We start from the raw sequence: 20,351 nt of genomic DNA, 5'->3' as shown, positions 1-20,351 counted from the left end.
AATCTCTCCACAGGCATGGTGGCCCAACGTCTGTCAGACGCTGAACTGAAGAAGGAGCTCACTACAGTCTGGCCAAACCTGTCTCATAAGACTATGGACCTGCTGGTCACTCCACACAAACGTAAACACATTATGAATCATCACCCAGGAGATCCTTTCTTTTGCCACATATGTACTCTCAAATACTTGCATCCACATATTACAAAACTAACACTGAAGTACAGACACACACTTACGAATTATCTAAGCCAGGGGTGTCAAACTCAGTTCCTGGAGGGCCACAGCCCTGCAGAGTTTAGATTCAACCCTAATTAAACACACCTGATCCAACTAATCAAGTCCTTCAGGCTTATTTGAAAACTACATGGTATGTGTGTTGGAGCAGGTTTGGAACTAAACTGCAGAGCTGTGGCCCTCTAGGAACTGAGTTTGACACCTCTGATCTAAACAGAACTCAAAGTATTTTCACATGTGCAAACATCTCCAAACACAATACACAGCGACATCTAGTGGTCACCAGTGGAACATCCAAACAACACATAACTAAGATGCATTTGTCTCTTTGCAGCCAATGAGCTTACAGTGGGGAAGGTATATGCGGCTCTTATGATTTTTGACTATTACAAGCAAAACAGAGCCAAAAGACTTCAAATGCAGCAACAGCAGCAGAGAGAACAGGCAGGACTTGGATCTCAGGTGATACATATACAGTATATACTTACACTACTAGTCAAATTGTTGTGCTATTTTGCACATTTTTGCACAATAACAAATAGATGTACAATGAAAATTCTATTGTGAAAATAGCAAACCATTAAATCTTGTCTAAACTATTTATGTAGAGGTTTTGTAAATAAAAATGTATGTAATAATATGTAATAACATAAAATGTGATAAATTTGCCTATACTAATTTCAAATGAAAGCCTTTACATCATTTTATGAAGGATCATAAAAAAATCAAATTAATCTACCAACTGGTAGTGAATATGTGTTTTGATTCTCTCTGTTTGAAGAATAAAGTCAGTGCTCTTTTAGAGCCTATTCTCCCACTAACCCACATGCAAGATCAGGCCATGCACAGTGTAGATTCAGCCTCAGAGTTTCAAGCTCAGACCAGACCCAGCTCCACCATGCTCAACAACGGACGCACACAGTGAGCACAAAATCCCTGCTGCATTCATATTCAGTACACACTTGAATGAATCTCTTTGCCATGACAAGTGTATCTACTCTAATATGTTTTGTTAAATTTCATGCCCAGTCTTGACAACACAATAAAAGGATCTTCATCCTGGGCCTCAGAGAAGTCCAAGGAGGTGCAGCGGTCTAAACGGCGGCCAATGTCCAGAGGTCAATCAGAGGATGCCTCAAATGCGAACACTGCCCAGGTGCTGTAAATAAAAATGCAGACTCTCTCTGACACACACAGGCTGCGTCCGAAAGCCTAGGCAGCTGACTTGCTACTTTATCAAGCAATGACTTTGCAGGTAGCGTTTTTGCACGAAGGTACCTCATGAAACTGATTTCGGACATGCTTCTGAGGCAGCATAACAGTTTAATGATCTACAACAAAATCGATTGAGTTTTGGTGATAACTAAACGAATATTTAATTACTATAATGATTTCTCGCTAGAACTAACATCAAATGTGCAAAAAGTTAGTCAGAAATATACATTTACACACAAACTGACCACCAAACTCAACTTTCAGACACCAATTTTATTTTTTAGCTCAACCATCACGGAATGGAACGCACAGGATTGTGGGATATCAAAGGCAGCGAAGGATACATCTACAGTATGCTGCCTTTAAAAATCGATCAGATGAAGGTATCATCTGGAATGATACAGGAAGTGAAACTAACTTTGGATTCGGACATGCCTTGATGCCATCCTATCTTGGAATGCGTCCTCCAAAGGCAGCATTTTAGAGCTTTTGGACGCAGCAACAGTGTCTTTCTTTAATGCAGGGGTGTCCAAACTCGGTCCTGGAGAGCCAATGTCCTTCAGAGTTTAGCTCCATCCCCAATTAAACACACCTGAACCAGCTAATCAAGGTATTACTAGGCATACTAGACACTTTCAGGCAGGTGTGTTGAGGAAAGTTGAAGCTAAACTCCACTGTCTAAACTAAGACAGTGGCCCTCCAGGACCGAGTTTGGACACCCCTTATGTGTATTTAATCTCTTATTGTGTGTTTTTAATAGGAATCAGTAGAAATGAGGAAGATGGAGAACAGTGCCAACACAGTGACCTCTGGCGGCTTTGAAGGCCAAGGACGTGCAGTATCCATGCCAAAACTCAACGCAGAGATGCAGGTATTCTATTGGAACAATGTTCTGCAGTCAAACTTTTCTGTGAAAAATTCTACACATATATATAAAAATATATGCAAGTCAGTCAATACAAATGCATGTGCAAGACTTCAGATTCATCCGCTATAGGTAAATAACTAGAAGAATAACTAAGTGCAGTAAATGGTAAAACTATTTGCTCTACCAACCAGTGTGTTTATAATTATGACAGTACATTAAAATGCTATGATAAGAAATACCTGTTTGCAATATCAAGCATCATAGCGAGCTGTTTTTGCTAAAATAACTGGAAACGGATGACACTGGAAGTTACAAATGGCCACACACGTTATTATTTTAAAAATAAGGTGAACAGTTGAATATTTATTCTTACTTCTGTTTTCTGAAGAGAACATTGCACATGTTGATATATTGTTGCATTGTTTTTACATGCCAAGTCTAATGAAAATCGTCTCTGGTTATACATGTAACCATGGTTCCCCAAGAGGGAATGAGACGCTGCGTCCTCTATCAGACACTATGGGGACTGCTGCCAGCAGGACCGGTGTTTGAAGCACGTGTGAAACAACTCCAATCCCATTGGCCCACGTAGCCTGTGACGTCACAGGTGGGCACCCAGAAGCATAAGAGGGCACCTGCCGAACATGTCACCAACTTGGTTGTCTGAAGGAGACGTAAAAACAGGCAAGCCCTAGGCATGGCGGGGGGACGCAGCATCTTGTTCCTCTCAGGGAACCATGGTTACATGCGCAATCTGAGTCCTCTAGCAGACACTATGAGGAACGGAATGCCCACTCAGCCATGCCACGGCACATGCCTGTTCAGAGCACCAAGAGAAGTGATAGACATACACTGTACCTTCCCTCAGAAAGGGGGCAAGCCACTGACACCTGGGGCCACTAACATAACTTGGAAAAATGGGGAACCCAGTCAATAGGAGGGACATCCCATTAACCAAGCTAAGAACACAGCTATCCTCAGAAAAAGCAGCATGCAGAGCCCAGAGGGACCGTCCACACTTATAAACCCCATAGAAAGCGGGGAGGCAGACCACCCCTACTACCTGACTAAGCTTAAGGGATAAAGGAAGTAGATCATCTATCAAAAACCCCAAGGGGAGATGACTAGAAGAGGATCAGGGGGCTGCCTACTTGAAAAACCCTGATAAGTGGGGCAGCCCGACCACAGAGTTGGGCTGGGTTGTGACACAAATTTCACGATTCGATTCGATTCTCATTCACAAGCTTGCGATTCGATTCGATTACAGATTCGATTCGATTCAATATCGATTATTTTGGATATATATCAGGTACAGTACATGCCAATTTTTTTTCAAGGAAAAAAATCTCTCAACTAATGCTGTAAAATATAGATGAGAGTCAATTGGTAATACATTACAATAATATTGAAGGTTAAAATTGACTGATTTGGTAAAATTACACTAATAATAAAGTTACAATTACATATTAATATTTCTACTTCAATTAGTTTTATTTTAAAAATATAAACATAATGGTGGCTTTCATAAAAACTTGATGGATTTATTCTTAGTTTAAGTATTTGCTATTGACTGTTCAAATGCGGAGTTTTGCGCAGCGCAGAGTAACGCGTCGTGTGTGTGTGTGTGAGGGGAACAGGGTCACATCACAGGAGAGTGAACTGCCTGTCAGAAATCATAGCACGTCAGCTGCCTTAACCGCGGCTTGTGTACTGCATCATCACTGTGTCTGTCACGCGACTCTGTTGCCCTTTCGGGCTTGAACTGATAATGTACAGTATTTGAAAAATAATGTGTTTTTTGAACATTAAAGCATGTCAACAAATTCTGTTACACCAAATACACAAAATAATGATCTTTAAAATAGCATCATATGACCCCTTTAAGAATCGATATCGTTCCGTAAAAATGATAATCGATTAATATTGAGATATCTGTATTTTTTACCCAGCCCTACCACAGAGTGCTTGAAAAAAGCCTTCATCACAAGGGAGAGATTTATGTAGAGCAGTCATTTATGCACCTTTAGTCAATGGTTTGCCAACAAGCGAAACACATAAGAACAACATTAGTCCAGCCTCAGGGCCCTATGAAAGCAGTGTCTCTAAGCGCTCTCCTGCCTCTATGCCCAACTCCTAGAGAGAGGAGGGGCGCGAGTGGCCACGCTACTCTTCTGATCCTGCCTAGGATCCTCAGATCAGGATGGACCAGACCCCTCAGAGGTTTTAGAGGAAGACTTGGGTCAGCGGAGAATGAACTTCCTGTAAGGCAGTGGACCGCGCCGAGTTGAATATGGCTTGTACCTCAATCTCACTAACTCCGTGTGGAGGTCAGGAAGAAAGGGGAGACTCCTGGGAGAGGAGAGTTCATGACCGGCCAGAAAGTGCTTGTCTAATCTGCCACGGGTGGGCTTCCAGACTAAATCAAGCCTCTTACATCAAACGCCATTACGTCAAACATTCCCCGTATGCAGAACTGGAGATAGGTTGGTGGAGATTCAGTGCTCACACTCTCATCTCCATCGCCAACCACCAGATGAGCCTAATGTAGCACTATCCGCAGGATCAGATGACCCAAGAGAAAGAGTATCTGGATCTTGCCGAGCGCCTCGAGAGCCGGACATGCTTGTGCGAATGCTGAATACTATCCCTCGGGAGAGAACAGAATGAAAGGAACTCCTGAAAGGGAAAGCACTTCCTGTCAGATTCCTTCCATGCCCCACCCACAACCCCCGGGATTGGTCTGCCTAGCTGCCTCGGCAGTCATGGGACCCGAACCACGGGTAGTAGGCGCTCAATTCTCATTTCTCAAAAGAGAATCAAGCATATAAGGCATTTCTCAGCATGATCCCATCACGCAGCATGCATTTAGCTCCCCCGAGAGCCAAACACACACTATTCAAACACTAGATTCCTTCAAGAATCAGGCGAGAACAGAAACTGCCGTGAATGCATTGAATTGATCTGTTCAACTCCCTCAAGAGGTGAACACGCTCATGCAAATGCTGTCTACAATCTTGAGTAAAAGGCAAAGCTTTACCTCTGCTCTCAGTAGCCCTTCTCAAACCTCTCTGCAGCGAACCCCACGATCTGAGTCTACACTGTGCCTCGGCAGCAGTGGGACCCGAACCACGAGATGCAGACGCTTGTCCCTTATACCTCGAGAAGAGGGGAAAATGTGAACGGAGCTTTCTCATTGGAAACTTGTCAAAATGAGTGCATTCAGAGCCCACGAGCACCGAACACGTGTGCTTCTCACCAAGACACATAACACATAGATTGTGTGTGTCCTCGGGTGTCAAAAATCTAGGGCATGGAGGCACACACTTTCTAAAATGTTCACTTGCCTTGGTTTTCCGCACAACGCCTTCACACGTACTGTCAAACAAACGGCTCCTGAAGACAACAAAAGTTGGTGACATGTTCGGCAGGTGCCCTCTTATGCTTCCGGGTGCCCGCCTGTGACATCATGGGCTACGTGGGCCAATGGAATTGGAGTTGTTTCACACATGCTTCAGACACCAGCCCTGCTGGTGGCAGTCCACATAGTGTCCAATAGAGGACGCAGCGGGAGTTCCCTATAAGAGAAAAGGGCATTTGTCCTATTTTCAGGGCACAGGGGTAAAACATAATACAATTAGTCTTTGGTAGGTTGCCAGATCTGCACCCTGGATCAGTTTTCAGCTTGTGCTGGCTAAGAGGAAGTGAACTGAAGCTCACAATCAGAATAAGTAGACTCTCAAGAAAGAGGCTGAGATTACTTTATGGTTACTTTGAGATGGATTTAAAAATCAATATTGGTTTGAATACTGGATGGCATTCTTCTGTTTTTATTTTAAATGTAATTTGCACAGAACTGGCTAAAAGGCTAATGTGTTTTACTAATAGATTGTGTTGTTTTGCGATCTTAAAGGGGTCATATGATGCTGCTAAAAAGAACATTATTTTGTGTATTTGGTGTAATGAAATGTGTTTATGCGGTTTAAAGTAAAAAAAACACATTATTTTCCACATACTGTACATTATTGTTTCTCCTCTATGCCCCGCCTTCTGAAACGCGTCGATTTTTACAAAACTAATCGTCTTTGTGTGAACATTTGGGCGGTGTTATGCAAATCTTCCCACATAGTGTGGTAGATATGTGGGGGCGTGTTCGAACGAGCCGTTTTAGGGGGGTATGGCTGACTCTTAACTTTTATAAAGAATATCTCTTTGGATTTGAGACTTTAGTCTTTGCAAATTTACAGATCTTCTTTATGCACCAAGAGCTTGTAACACTCCAAAGAGAAAGGAAAAAATGAAATCGCATCATATGACCCCTTTAACATTTAGTTTGCTTAATGTTATAGTATGTGAGAATGACGGAATCATTGGAAAAATAAATCTAAAATCATCTGACTATGAAATTCACATTCCATTTGGACTCTGCAAAAGACAATCCGTCCATTAAGACTCATCAGGATATTCGTCCTATCAGATCACACCTATACCACACCTCTCTAGTGCTAATGGGCTGCTCAGGCTCACTGAGTGCCTCTATTTCACTCCCAAATTTGATTTCCATCCAAAACCAAATCTCTTTAAAGTGCTGGACTAACGGATAAGAGACATTAGATGCTGAATGTAATGTTTCAGCACCTGCTAATATGACCAAATCCCTCTGATTTCTGAGGGGGAAATCCCTTCACCACTGGCACCTGGCCATCTCCAGTCCTTCTGCTTGACAGATGAAAAGAAAAGAGCCAAATAACAGCCTCAAATGCAGATTCATTGAAACCACAACCCAGAAACTCTGCAAAACTATGATATGGGGAAAATCTGCAAAGACATTATGATTGACAAGTGTGCTTTAAGGAATGACTTGTGTCTGTCACGGATGGATAGGAGGATGGATGCTAAACGATGATATAGATTCCCAGAGGGAAACTTAAGTTGCGTTACAGCAACAGACGACAAATAAAATAAGTTAATGAAAAAATACAACCTATTTTTTTTTCAGCTTTCAGAACTATCATTTGGCTTTGTCTTTTTTTTACAAGTGGGTTTGCAGTGTTAAATGTGAAGTGTGTAATTTCTGTACCGCTAGTCTAACTATACAAAATTGCAAAAATACTGTCTATTCTGCATGATGACTTTTAATGTGTTTCCTTACAGCATATTTTCATGAATTTTTTTTCCCTCTTTCCATGTCTTCCCTGCCCTTCACTTCCATTTTGTCCTCTGACATGCTTCATCAGAGGAGTCATTCCCGTCATTCTCCTGGGACTTTACTGGAAGTATGATCAACTTTTTGTATTCAGTTTTCTAATAATATATTCTAGGCTTGACATAAGAATCTACATCAGTGGTTCTTAAACAGGGGGCCTCAGCAAACTTCTAAGGTGGTCTCAAAATGATTTAAAATGTTTTGAAATAATACAAAACAAGCCTTGGAGTCAACAATGTTGAGAACCACTGATCTAAGCTGAACTTTGTAATGTTATTATTGGATACAGTAAGTCCCAGGTCTGTCTGTCCTCAGTGTCAGTAGGAATCTGAGGATCAGCAGCCTGTTGCGCTGCAAAACATGAAATCAAAGGAGGTCTAGTACTGTGACTCTAGGGCCAGTGACCTTTGATCATTTCAGACAGATTAAGAAGCACACCGTTAAAATGCACCTGTCGATGGGAGCATAAATTGAAGGTCTAAGCCCAACATTGCCTCTAATACTTTGATACCATAATGATCCCTTAGATCGTCAGTGTGGTTTGGAGTTCATCCCAGTTTTGATGCATCTGAGATAAAATAGAGGTTTAGCATACAAGACAATGTTATTACAGGCAGTTTCAGAACAGCATTCCTTGTAATATTCCAAGATAACAATGTCCAAAAGCATTCATCTGACTTCATGTAACCACCACCTTGTTTTCTTTCTCAGCCCATTCCCGATTCCCCCATGAGACGCTCCGCATCCACTTTTGCACCACAGCGCCCTCAGGAGGTGAATCTGAATGACTACACTTTGGCGAAACCTGTTCAAGAACGACATCACCACCATCACCATCATCACCGATGCCATCATCGTAGGGACAGAGACAAGAAACAGAGATCTCTGGACAGATCGCCCACTGGCCAACACAAAGCTACAGGTCAATACACTTTCATAAGATCCCTGTAAAATACAACTCAAAACTAGATGCATGAAGTGATGTAGCACAATGTTTTCATCCACGGATTTCTCTGGGGATTTTTAGTTGCATCAGTTGCAACTGATTCTAAACCCAGATGGGATTTGGTTGTGTTGAGGATTGGTGAAGTGCAGAAGCGGGGCCTGGTGTGAGAGCGTCCGACCGCAGCTGGCCTCTATTAGCCAGATAAAAGGGACTGACAGACATGCTGACCCATGACCTGATAATTTATGGTTACCTCTCAGCAGGCCAATTGAGAACATGGAAGAAAAATTCAGGCAGTCAGGTTTTTGACTGGAGTCTGAAAATCCAGAGGAGAAGGGAGACTGGGAGAGATGGATCTGCCACAGCAGGGCTCAATAGCTCAAGAAATCCTGTTGGTTTTGTTTTATTTTTCCTTCAAGTTTCTTAAAAAAAAAAAAAAAAGCAGGAAGGGGTAAAAAAATCCTGACCTTTTCTTAAGTTTTTGATCATCACTGGGTCAAAACAACCAAATCTGTTTTTCCTTCAAGTTTCTTAAAAAAAAAAAAAAAAAAGCAGGAAGGGGTAAAAAAATCCTGACCTTTTCTTAAGTTTGGCACAGATAATTGTACTTGAATTTAAAATACGATTTTTTCTCAGTTGCAATTTTTAATATAACTCCGATTGGATTCGTCTGAAAGAAGAAAGTCACATACACCTAGGATGCTTCGAGGGTGAGTAAAACACAGGCTAATTTTCATTTTTGGGTGAACTAACCCTTTAAGGAAGTGTTTAATTTCTCACTGTTTTTTTTTTTTAAGAAAATATGAGCAGATATTGCATTGTATTCTGCTTTCCACATTATTAAGACTTATTTTAATTTCTTTGAATTAAGTTTTATTTTTTTACCTCATTTGTCAAAAATTAAGCATCCTTTTTTTCTTGTTTAAGCAGTTTTGTAGTTAAAACAACAACAAAAAGAAATTAATTTAAAATCTTCAATCATGGCCTAATGGTTAGAGAGTCGGACTCGTAACCCAAAGGTTGCGGGTTCGAGTCTCGTAACGGCAGGGATTGTAGGTGGGGGGAGTGAATGTACAGCGCTCTCTCCCACCGAATCCAATCGGAGTTATATTAAAAATTGTCCTGGCCCCTCCAAGCCTTTCAATGGGGGGTAAGTGGGTGTTGGTTGTCAACAGTTCAAAGACGTGAAATAAAGTGCTCGCATCCGTAATAAAACGTCCCTCACACGGCTCCAGTGGGTGAATAAAGGCCTCCTGTAGCGAATCTAGCGCTCTCTCCCACCTTCAATACCACGACTGAGGTGCCCTTGAGCAAGGCACCGAACCCCCAACTGCTCCCCGGGCGCCGCAGCAAAAAAATGGCTGCCCACTGCTCCGGGTGTGTGTTCACAGTGTGTGTGTGTGTTCACTGCTGTGTGTGTGCACTTTGGATGGCATAAATGCAGAGCACTAATTCCGAGTATGGAATTATACTCCATACTTGGCCACATGTCACTTCACTGATTAAGGAAACACTTTTGTTGCAATGCATGTTTTGTTGCATTGTCATATGTTGCAGTCGCACCTCATATTTTTCGTTGGTTCTCAGGCACAGCCGCTGACCCTGTAGAGGAGAGGTCGCATGACCGAGGTCGTTCCCACGAGAGGAAGCATCATTCGTCTTCGGCGGAGAAGCAGCGGTATTACTCATGTGATCGCTACGGCAGTCGGGAACACTGTCCCAGCAAGTCTGCCGTGGCAAGCTGTGCCACTTCGCCTATCGAGGCCCAGGAGGCCAGTCTCAACAAGCAGGTGGGATGGGGTTGTCAAGACAGGACAGGGACATGTGTTAAAATAGGCTAGGTCAGAGGTTAGAGACTGAAAAATGTTTAGGAATAAATAAAAAGATCTGTTGATTTCGATCTAATAAAAAACATGTTAGGGATTTGAGACAAGATAAAAATTAAATAATTATGAATGTTGAAATCTGTGGTAAGTGCCAAGATGCATTATACAGTAATAAAGATAATGTTCGGTTACACTTTATTTCGATAGTCCACTTTAGACATTCTATTAACTATAAGTAACTTTGTAACTACATGTCAACTACATGTCAACTAATTCTCATTAATTTGCAACTACATGTCTACTAACTCTCAGAGTAGACTGTTAGGGTAGGTTTAGGGTTAGTAGAATAAGTTGACAAAGAAAGTGTTAGAAGATATTAAGCAGACAGTCTACTAATACTCTACTAACTGCTAGTTGACATGTAGTTGCAAAGTTACTTACTGTTAATAGAATGTCTAAAGTGGACTATCGAAATAAAGTGTTACCTAATGTTCTGATTTAAACACAAGTTACGCTCTATGGTCAGCATCTGTGTCCCTCAATATAAGAAAAAAGCAATACACTTACAATGGAAGAGAGGGCAAGAGATTTTTAAAATACACACTGTTTTGAAACACATATTTAAGACTTATATTGTACATTAACAAGATACTAACATGATGGAATGATGGAAAGTTCTATGCAGTCTTTTAACTTCTGTCATTACCATATAACCTGGTATCCTTCACATGATGCGTGAAAGGATACTGGAAAGGGAAGTGGCATAACCTTTTGCCAAGGACTGAACCAAAGTTTCACCCACAGAAATTAGGCAGTAATAGAAAATCATCCAAAAAGTAGAAGATCTTTCCAGTTACTGGATGGACTAAATCTATTTTAAAACTAAATGGACTCTATCTATTGTCTATGTATTTCAGCTATATTCCGCTAAGTATTTCCCATAGCAAACTGTGGTAGCAGCTAAGTCTTTCCGTCATATTTCTAATAATATGATCACAACTAATTATATAATAATAAAGTATATTTTATATATTATTAATCTTCCTCATGATTTTCCACTGTAATTGCATTAATGTAAAAGCGGTTATTGTTTTTAGAAACTGCGGGACTAGTTTAAAACCTAGAAATATTCCTTTAAGTTATCCAATTTATTTTTCAGCACAGAAGTAACTTATTATTATTATTATTATTCTGTGAATGTACGAGATTTATGATTCATTAGGCGCTGTTGTGGCCATTTAAGAAAGTATTTTTATTTTATATTATTTATGTTTAAATATTATTTGTTTGTGTTTTGTTTAGTTCAATTTGCTAATTAAGAAAATTGTAAACGTCATAAGGGCGTGGTAAATTGGACGGCAGTACGCTGGAAGAAAGGAAGTGGGTCAGACATAATGTTTTGACCACTTCATACGTTTTTGTTTGTAGAATCCATTTTTTCGAACGAGTTTCGTTTGGTATAATTTGTATCTTAATTTTAATATGTTTTTGTTGGTCAATTATTTACCTGAATAAATGAGAAGAAAGAATAAGCGTTTCATGGAATGAAGTGCGTTCAAAACAAAGCCCGCTACCATGCTTCCGCGGCCAAAACAAAGGCCGAAACAGGCGCTATAGGTAAATAACTAGAAGAACAACAAAGTGCAGTAAACTGTAAAACTATTTGCGCTACAAACCAGTGTATTTGTGATTACAAATGTAAATCAAAATAATTTGACAAATGCTAGTTTGCAATGTCAGGCAGCGTAACAGACTGTTTTGTGCAACTAAAATAACTGGAAGTGGTAAAAATAGCCACATCCACTCTTACATTAAAAACAAGGTGGATTGTGAGTATTAGACTGATAAAAGTGACATTTAAAGGGGATCTTAGGTCAGTTAGCTTTTATACCTTTTTAATGAAAAAAAAAATCAACATTGCATTGCTTACCTTGTCTGATGACAACTCATTTGTATGTTTAGAATCATATTAGTTGCATTTCAGGGATTTTAGCTGTTTAAAGTCAGTTTTGCCATTACATATTTTTCAGATGGTAAAGCAGAGAATGTAGCTATAGTACAGTTAGACTCTTCTGCACAGGCTGCTGTTGGATTTTAAAGCTCTCAGGCCACCAGTCACAGAAATGCTGTAAAGTGATAACCATTCCTACTCAAGCCATGAAGATATTGAGATATTATAGGATTTTTTTCTTCTAAAGTGTTTTACATTTTGTGATATAAACATGATAAATTAAAATGTTTCTCTTCTCTACGGCTGTAGTGCAACCACTCATAGGCTTTCACTTCTCTTTCCACTCTTCTTCCATACCATTTCTCTGTGCATTTGTCCGTCTTTTCTTTCTTTGTCTTCACTGTCATTTTCACTCTCTTCTTTTTTTCATTTTTGTTCTATTCATCTTCCATCTTTTTCTGCTGTCTTGTCCAACATGTTACTTCTCCTTTCCTTCCGTCCTTCTTTGGCCCCTGGTCCCTATCTAACCTTTTGGACATTTCCCCCTCACCATTTTATTGTTTTGATTTGCTTGTTGAATTTTCATCTAGGGCAGTGGGTGGGCTAAGGGGAGCCCGGTGTTGTTGACCTCAGGGGCGAGCACTCCAAGCAGTGGGCGCAGACAGCTGCCCCAGACCCCCCTTACTCCTCGTCCCTCTGTGGCCTACAGGACTGCCAACTCCTCCCCTGTGCAGTTTCTGGGCACACAGGCCGGCTTGCTTCCCCCGAGTCCCGGCAGGCTGAGCCGCGGTCTGTCCGAGCACAACGCCCTCTTACACAGCGGCTCCATCTCCAACTCGCCGGCCCCTGTCAGTCGCATTAACTCAGAACCCTTCCTTGGGCCCCCGGACCACCCTGCCGTCCTCCAACCCGAAGCCTACGCTGTCTTCCAAGAGGATCTGAGCCCTCAGATGGGCCGTTCTCCCCAGACTGTAGGGATGCCGATCGTGGCGATTCCTCCACCTCCCCAACAGCAGTTCCGTGGGGTTCCCAATGGATACCACTTTACCAAGGGCCCCGGCGCCAGCAGAGGACGGGCACGGCAGTACTACCCAGAGGCAGAGGTGGACGACTGGTGCTAGCATGGCTTTAATTTACACACACACATACAGATGATGTTTTTGTTTTTCAAATCATGATGAGTTTTATCATCTCTTATTTTGCGGGTGGTGTTAAATGCAGTAATAAATGTATTTGTTTTTCAATGTCCAAAGGATAAAACATACATGTACGCTTACAAAGCAGCAGATGTGGTATAAAAAGGATCAAATTCACCCAATTTGGATGTATTTCAGTCAGGCAAAATGGTTTGGTGGGTGTGGTCTCTTTAAAAACACACAAGATTGACAGTTTATGTGCAAACACATGGGCTTTCTCTTAATCTTTGCCTTTTTAAGGGCAACAAATGCCAAAATGTGCTTGTGTAACCTGGGAAAAGACTGACCCACTGCTTTAAATGTAGACCACAATGGGCATCTGGCCAGTTTCCCTCAAAGCCAGCCTCTGAGACGCACCCCAAATGCAAATATTCCCATGAAAATGTTATCTTGGCATTATAGATGTACCTTGTATCGTTTTATTTGGCGAAACGCACAATATCAGTGCCCCCCATCTCAGTCTAAGAGAATTAAACGTTATTTCACACTGTTGCGAAAGCAGATTGTTCATTATGCTGCTGATGACCATTCCTCACACATATCACTCAGTGTGAAACCTTTGACAACCATATTGTACTTTGTTTTATATCAAATTGTGGATATTTTATCTATTCAATATGTGCTTTTTTGTATTGTAAAGACGAACGGTTTTACGTAAATCGCTTACGGCTTCATCATACTGTCAGGTCTAACGATTCTTCTTGACTGCTCCAGATGTTATTTACAAAGTGCCTAACCTTTTGAATATATTGTAGTAATGCAACCTCAGCCTTTTTTAGTGCATCCACACTTGAGAGAGTGAACTGAACAAGCTCTAAGGGTTAAATGGAACTACAAGGTGTTACGATCGCAGGCCTTAATTCAGAAGATACAGTACCTTTGAATTCACATTAGGTTTTTGAATGGAAATGACAGTATGATTGTTTTGTTTTTTAAATTCTTGTCTCCTTTTTTGTACAATTTAAGTACTGAGTGGAATATTGAAAAATTCCGTCACCAAAAGCATATATTAGTATGGAGTACCTATTAAAAAACTGCAGTAGTTGTGTATTTGTCCTGACGGGGACTTTATAACCACAGTTGTAAAATTGCATGTTAAAAAAGTCTTCAATTCTTGATTGACCATGGTTAAGAAACCAATATTTATGGTGTATATTGATGAAGATGCTCAGACTGCATTGCTATTTGCCTTCTCTGTTTGATCTTTTATGGTTATATGCAAGGGCTGAGAACCGAGGAACTGTCACAAAGGAGCATGCTTTGCTCGTGTAGCAGGTTTCCTGATGTGAGCACGTGTTGTGTTGCATTGAGTCGGGGTCCTGGCACCGGTACAGTAGGCTGATCTGTGTTAAGGTTAAACTTTCCCCCTCATGGCACTCCTCCAAGCACCCCCAGACACACATACACACTCACAGCTTTTATTCTGCCGCCGTTCCCCAGCTGCTGGCTATATAGAAATATGGCCGGCTCCTTTTTATCATGCTGGTAACATGAGAGGAATACTGAGCCACCTGAATTCAGAGGGTGAGGCAGTCTGAAAGAACAGAAAAAAGCCTCTGTATCGGGACACTGTACGGTCCAGGATTATTTCACGAGTTCTGCATTGACATACATGAATACATTAGATGCTTGGAGAATTGTTTGGGTAATCAGGTGATTCTTGGCCACTGATGTGTCAGGACTATGCTGACAGTGAATGTTCTTTCCTTTTCTTTTGTTTAAACATATATTTTCTTTATGTAGGGCTATGCAACGAGATGACACTTTGAAAAATATACTTCATTCATTTTGTAGCTTTACCTGCTGGGAAATCCAGATTCAGGCTTTAGCATGATAGTGACCAAATCTTTTTTTTTTTTTTTTTTATAAAAACAATGAAAAAAATGTATGAAAAAGTATATTTTAGAATGCATAAAGGCACAATGATTTAAAAAAGCAGAAATCAGCAAAAATGTATATATATATAAAAAAATTGCAAGTTTCGGTATGTGCATGCATCAGAGATGTCCAGTTTGTCAGGGGGAAAAAAGAAAAATTTTGTTTCAGATCTATAGTCTGAACAACTGCTATTTTTCTACATGCTCTGTGAGAGTGAGGTTAAAGGATGTGCTGACATTTTGCTGATATTGTTATGAGTTGTTGCATTGTTCACGTGTAACTATGGAACAAATCTTTGCACTCCCAGCACATCTATTGATGTCCTTCGGCATGTTGGCTCAAAACTGGGGTTCTGTCGATAAACCCATTTCTTCAGCTTCTCTATGATTTGGGAAAACATCATATTCATCTATCAAACCTTTCATAATTTATTGCCAAAATCTGAAATGCTCTTTTCCCCTGTACATCAACCAAGCTTAAATCTGGCTGTTTCCAGAAAGATTAATGTTTGCATGGTCTTAAAATGTATGTGCATGTTGAAATACCCATGGGTTATCTTCATACTTTTTGATACAATGATTTCTTTTTTGGTTTGATTTTTTAAATGACCTTTGATATGAATTAGGGGATTTGTTGAAATAAAAAAAATGAATTGTTGAAACATTTATAAATAAAGGAAAAAGTATTGATATGTTGACAGCTCCGTCCATGCATAAGAGCTGGCACATCCTTTATTTGATTTCTGCTATTGACTTGTTTGTTGCCTGATTTCTGTTCCATGGCCAGGACTTTGAAATCTGCAGTTGTTTCTACTATAACATTTTGTATTAAGCGAAGTCCTTGAATTAAAAAATTAACTCAAATAATAGAGATCTGTGGTTTATTGAAGGCTTACGTTGTCATGAAAACTTGCATGTATTGCATTTTTAATACACATTTTCTTCTTAAAGGGGGGATGATGTTACAGATTGATCAAAGCATGGAACTGTACAGGAGTGGCAAGGTGAATCAGGGTCCCACCTGTCTGGAGGCTTACTGGGATCTGATTGGCTGGTTCGTGTAATGTGGGCGGGCTTGAACGGGGATGATTGGGAAGCGTGCACTTGCAGAGCAAGACTTCTAGAAGTAGACTGATAACAGATATCTCGCCCAATACTTCTGTAAACTTTCCAACACCATAGACACATCAGCTTTTAGGCTATAATTTATATTCATGATTTTCCCCCAACCCCAACATTTTCATCATTTTACTACCATTTGAGTGTTAACTGTTGCCAGCACTGGAGGAACACTGCTTTTCAAAGATGTGGTTCATTTTAGCATTGTGTGCACTGGTTAAAGCTTTCCATGCAGACTTCTCGGAAATTGGATCTGGCGCTCCGGTCTCAGGTAAGAACAGAGCGGAAACACTTCACCTGCCGACGCTCGTGTAGTGTAAACAAAACAATTAGCATTCAGTGTAATATTATATAATTAGTTTACGTTGTTTAATTAAAAAGAAATAGATAGATAAAAATGGGATTAAAAGGGCATTTACCTCACTGTCACGCTTACTATTTTTTACTGTTTAACAACCTAAAATTAACATCCAGGTTATTAAGAAGTATTTTCTTAATTCGTAGTCATTTATGCGCATACTGCAAAAGATGCTCTTCTAATACTAGTTACAGATAGTAATACAGCCAGTCCTTGCAAGTGCTATGGCAATTTCTTATCATTTTAGTAACTTTTTGAATTTTTCCATTCTCTGGTGCAGTTGTGTTGTGTAGTATCCATATTATCCCGAGGTGGCGGTGTAGTAACGCATATAAATGTTGGCATATTCTCTAATTGTACATTATCTTTTTGTCGTGTTGAAGCATGAGCTTAGCCAGCCAATGAAAAGCTAAAACAATTACAGACTATTTCAAGTTACGAAAAATTCAAATAGCCTAATGTGTTTGCAGTTTGTACACTCTGATGGTAAAGCTCATAGAATGTTCTGTCAACAGCTGTTGAACATATTTCTTAGTGAAAAGCCATAACCACATTCAAGTTCTTTACATTTTTCCAGAAATCTGTTCCACAGTCTTATACCACCATGTCACAATTTATGCTTAAAAACGTCCATATGTTAAAGGAAACTGATTTGGGTTTTCTAATTGAGCTAATGTTACTGCAGTTTCTCATGGGCCCTGTTTCAGCCACCTGTCCCATTGAATAGGGTCTGCCTTCTCAGTGGTTGGAGGACATTGTGGATAATCTGGGGATTATTAGAGCGAGTCTGCAGAACCCATTATGTTATCAGTGCAGTAGCATGTTTTACAACCTTTAATAAGATGTGCCATTCATGAGCTTGTGTTCATTTATTCAGTAAATTTGTTGGTTTTCAATTGCTAGGCTTCATAAAATTTACTCACAGCTCAGTTGCCATCAACATATTTTCAAGCTACTGAGACAGAGACATTAGATTTATACAGAGATGTTTCTGTTTGTTAAAGCCCTAAATTACATAATTGAAGAGTTCAGATATAGGTTTGAGAATGGTCAGGTTTCTATATTGTAATTTTTGGAAAATGTTCTAGTTTTACTGGAAATTTGGAGCACATCTTGCTTTTATTTGATCATGTGTACAACTCTGATCAAGTCTAACTTTCAGAATGTGCAAAATGCAGATGTGTTTTTAAAAGCCCCATCTGATTGCGGTACAGTAACAGTATTTTGTCTATGGGCAGATAATAATGTATATTGCCATTTTAGAACCTCTTGGCAAGGACCTTCAACAAGAGGTCAATTAAAATATTATAAATATAAAATATTATTACAATTTCAAATAACTATTTTCAATTTCAGTATATTTCAAAATATCATTTATTCATGTGATTGCAAAGCTAAATTTTAAGCAGCTATTATGCCAGCCTTCAGTGTCACATAATCCTTCAGCAATTATTCTAATATGCAGATTTGGTGCTCAAGTAACATTTCTTATTATTATCAATGTTGAAAACAATTGCTCTGCTTAATATTTTAGTGGAAACTGTGATATACTCAGTTTTTTACAGGATTACTTGAATAGAAAGTTCAAGAGAACAGCATTCATTTGAAACGGAAATCTTTTGTAACATTAGAAATGTGTTTACAGTCACTTTTGATCAATTTAATGCATACTTGCTGAATAAAACTAGGAATTTCTTTAAAAAACCAACCCACTTTCTCAACCCAGTAATGTACATATAGATAGTTAGCTGACCAAAGATTAGACAAGTGGGATTGATTAATCATATCCATAGACAAAGAAAAAAGGACATTCACAATATTGTTCTGAACACATTTTTCCTCAAACATCTTTTACTGTATTTTAATACACTCTCAGCCAGTGTTAGCCAGTCATGTCCTTACTCCATCATTACAGTGAGAACATCAGCTGTGTGCATGATGTCACAGTGATAATAGACGGTTGGCTGTCAAATGCAAGGATACGGTCTGTTTGCTCTGAACACAATCCTTTCTTTCTTCTCATTTTGACTGTAAATCAAATCTCTGGGGCGTCTGTCTCTGTGGCAGCTTCAGGCAGGCAGCTATAGTAGCAGACACAATTAATGCTGTCCCTGATTGATAACCATGAGTCTGGTGAGCAGCTAGGGTAAAAAAATCCCCTTAAACTTGACTGATTATTTGTCTGGAGGCCATTGCATTACTGTACTGTAAGGAAAATGCAGGCTGGCTGTCTGGGTTACAGCCATGGAGACTAGACCTAATCTGGACAGTGTTACCCTTATCACATCACATCAGTAGTCAAGAAGTAAAGAGCTCAACCTGTGCCTTAGTAAAATCTGCACATGCTTTCAGTTAGCTATATGTTTTTAAACTATATGAGAGAATGATGGACTGTAAATGTGAAGAAAAGCTTCCATTGTATGGAATTAAAGGTTCAGATTTCGATAGATTTGTTGCACTTTCAGTTGTTTTCCATTACGTTAAGGGTAATTATAATTTGTCCTAACAAGCGGATAGTTCACCCAAAAAAATATTCTCTCATCATTTACTCACCCTCCTGTCATTCCAAACCTGTATGACTTTCTTTCTTCTGTTTAACAAAAAATTAAAAAAGACGACTTTACTTTTAATACCCAAGTAGTATAACCACACTAAAATTTAACCTTGCTGATATTTAATTTCTTCAGTAAAGACAAGTCATTTTATGTGCCCTTACCTGGTTAGGAACAGGTTACCTTGTCCACACCACTACTTCACAAGAAGTATTCTGTAACGTAATATCTAAATCATTAAGGTTCAGGGTGTATTCTATTCATTTCCTCCAGAAGCGTAGTGCTTGTCTGGAAATTTAGAAATTAAATGCATTTTTTTTTTCCAATAAAGTTAAGATCATGGTGAGGCTTATACAGGAGCATATAGCCTACCATCATTTAACAATGTCAGAGACCATACTTTTTTATGAATACTGTGAATTTTATTATTTTATTTTTATTATTTTTTTTGTATTTTTTTTCTACATTTTAATTATGTTTTGCTTAAAAATTACAAGATCAAAATATTCTTTAGTAGTAAATGTACACTACCGCTCAAAAGTTTGGGATCAGTAAGACTTGTATTTTTTTTTAAAGAAGTCTCTTATGCTCATCAAGGCTGCATTTATTTGATCAAAAATACAGAAAAAAACAGAAATCTTGCAAAATGTTATTACAATATAAAATAATGGTTTCTATTTTAATAAAAAAAGCATTTATTTAAAATATAAATCTTTTCTAACAATATACAAGTAATAATGTAAATTTGTATTCTTTCTTTTTTTTGAAAGAAATTAAAACATTTACTCAGCAAGGATGTGTTAAATTGATAAGAAGTGATAGCAAAGATTTATATTGTTAGAAAATATTTATATTTTGAATTAATGCTGTTCTTTTTCACTTTTTATTCATCAAAGAATCCTGAAAAAGTATCGCAGTTTCAAAAAAAAAATATTAAGCAGCACAACAGTTTCCAACATTGATAATTCTAAAAATAAATCAGCATATTAGACTGATTTTTTAAGGA

The 20,351-nt window shown here is 39.2% G+C and overlaps 2 protein-coding genes across 2 annotated transcripts in view; both read left to right on the top strand.

The window, feature by feature from the left end:
• Nucleotides 1–14,177, top strand: part of LOC107757972 (voltage-dependent N-type calcium channel subunit alpha-1B-like) — a 109,065-nt gene extending 94,888 nt beyond the window's left edge. The window contains 9 exon segments of the mRNA XM_016575584.1: nt 14–121; nt 569–696; nt 1,016–1,155; nt 1,264–1,390; nt 2,210–2,320; nt 7,552–7,590; nt 8,232–8,442; nt 10,054–10,256; nt 12,834–14,177. Of these exon segments, the coding sequence (XP_016431070.1) occupies nt 14–121; nt 569–696; nt 1,016–1,155; nt 1,264–1,390; nt 2,210–2,320; nt 7,552–7,590; nt 8,232–8,442; nt 10,054–10,256; nt 12,834–13,364 (1,598 nt within the window). The 3' untranslated portion in view covers nt 13,365–14,177.
• A 2,444-nt stretch (nt 14,178–16,621) lies between these two features.
• Nucleotides 16,622–20,351, top strand: part of LOC107757959 (collagen alpha-1(XI) chain-like) — a 43,996-nt gene continuing 40,266 nt past the window's right edge. The window contains exon 1 of the mRNA XM_016575570.1: nt 16,622–16,706. Coding sequence (XP_016431056.1) covers nt 16,622–16,706 — 85 coding nt within the window. The remainder of the gene's footprint in view (nt 16,707–20,351) is intronic.

This window comes from Sinocyclocheilus rhinocerous, unplaced genomic scaffold (genome assembly GCF_001515625.1).
Source record: "Sinocyclocheilus rhinocerous isolate Xijiao unplaced genomic scaffold, SAMN03320098_v1.1 scaffold1948, whole genome shotgun sequence".
Lineage (NCBI taxonomy): Eukaryota > Metazoa > Chordata > Actinopteri > Cypriniformes > Cyprinidae > Sinocyclocheilus > Sinocyclocheilus rhinocerous.
This window is presented reverse-complemented; position numbering and strand designations above follow the sequence as displayed.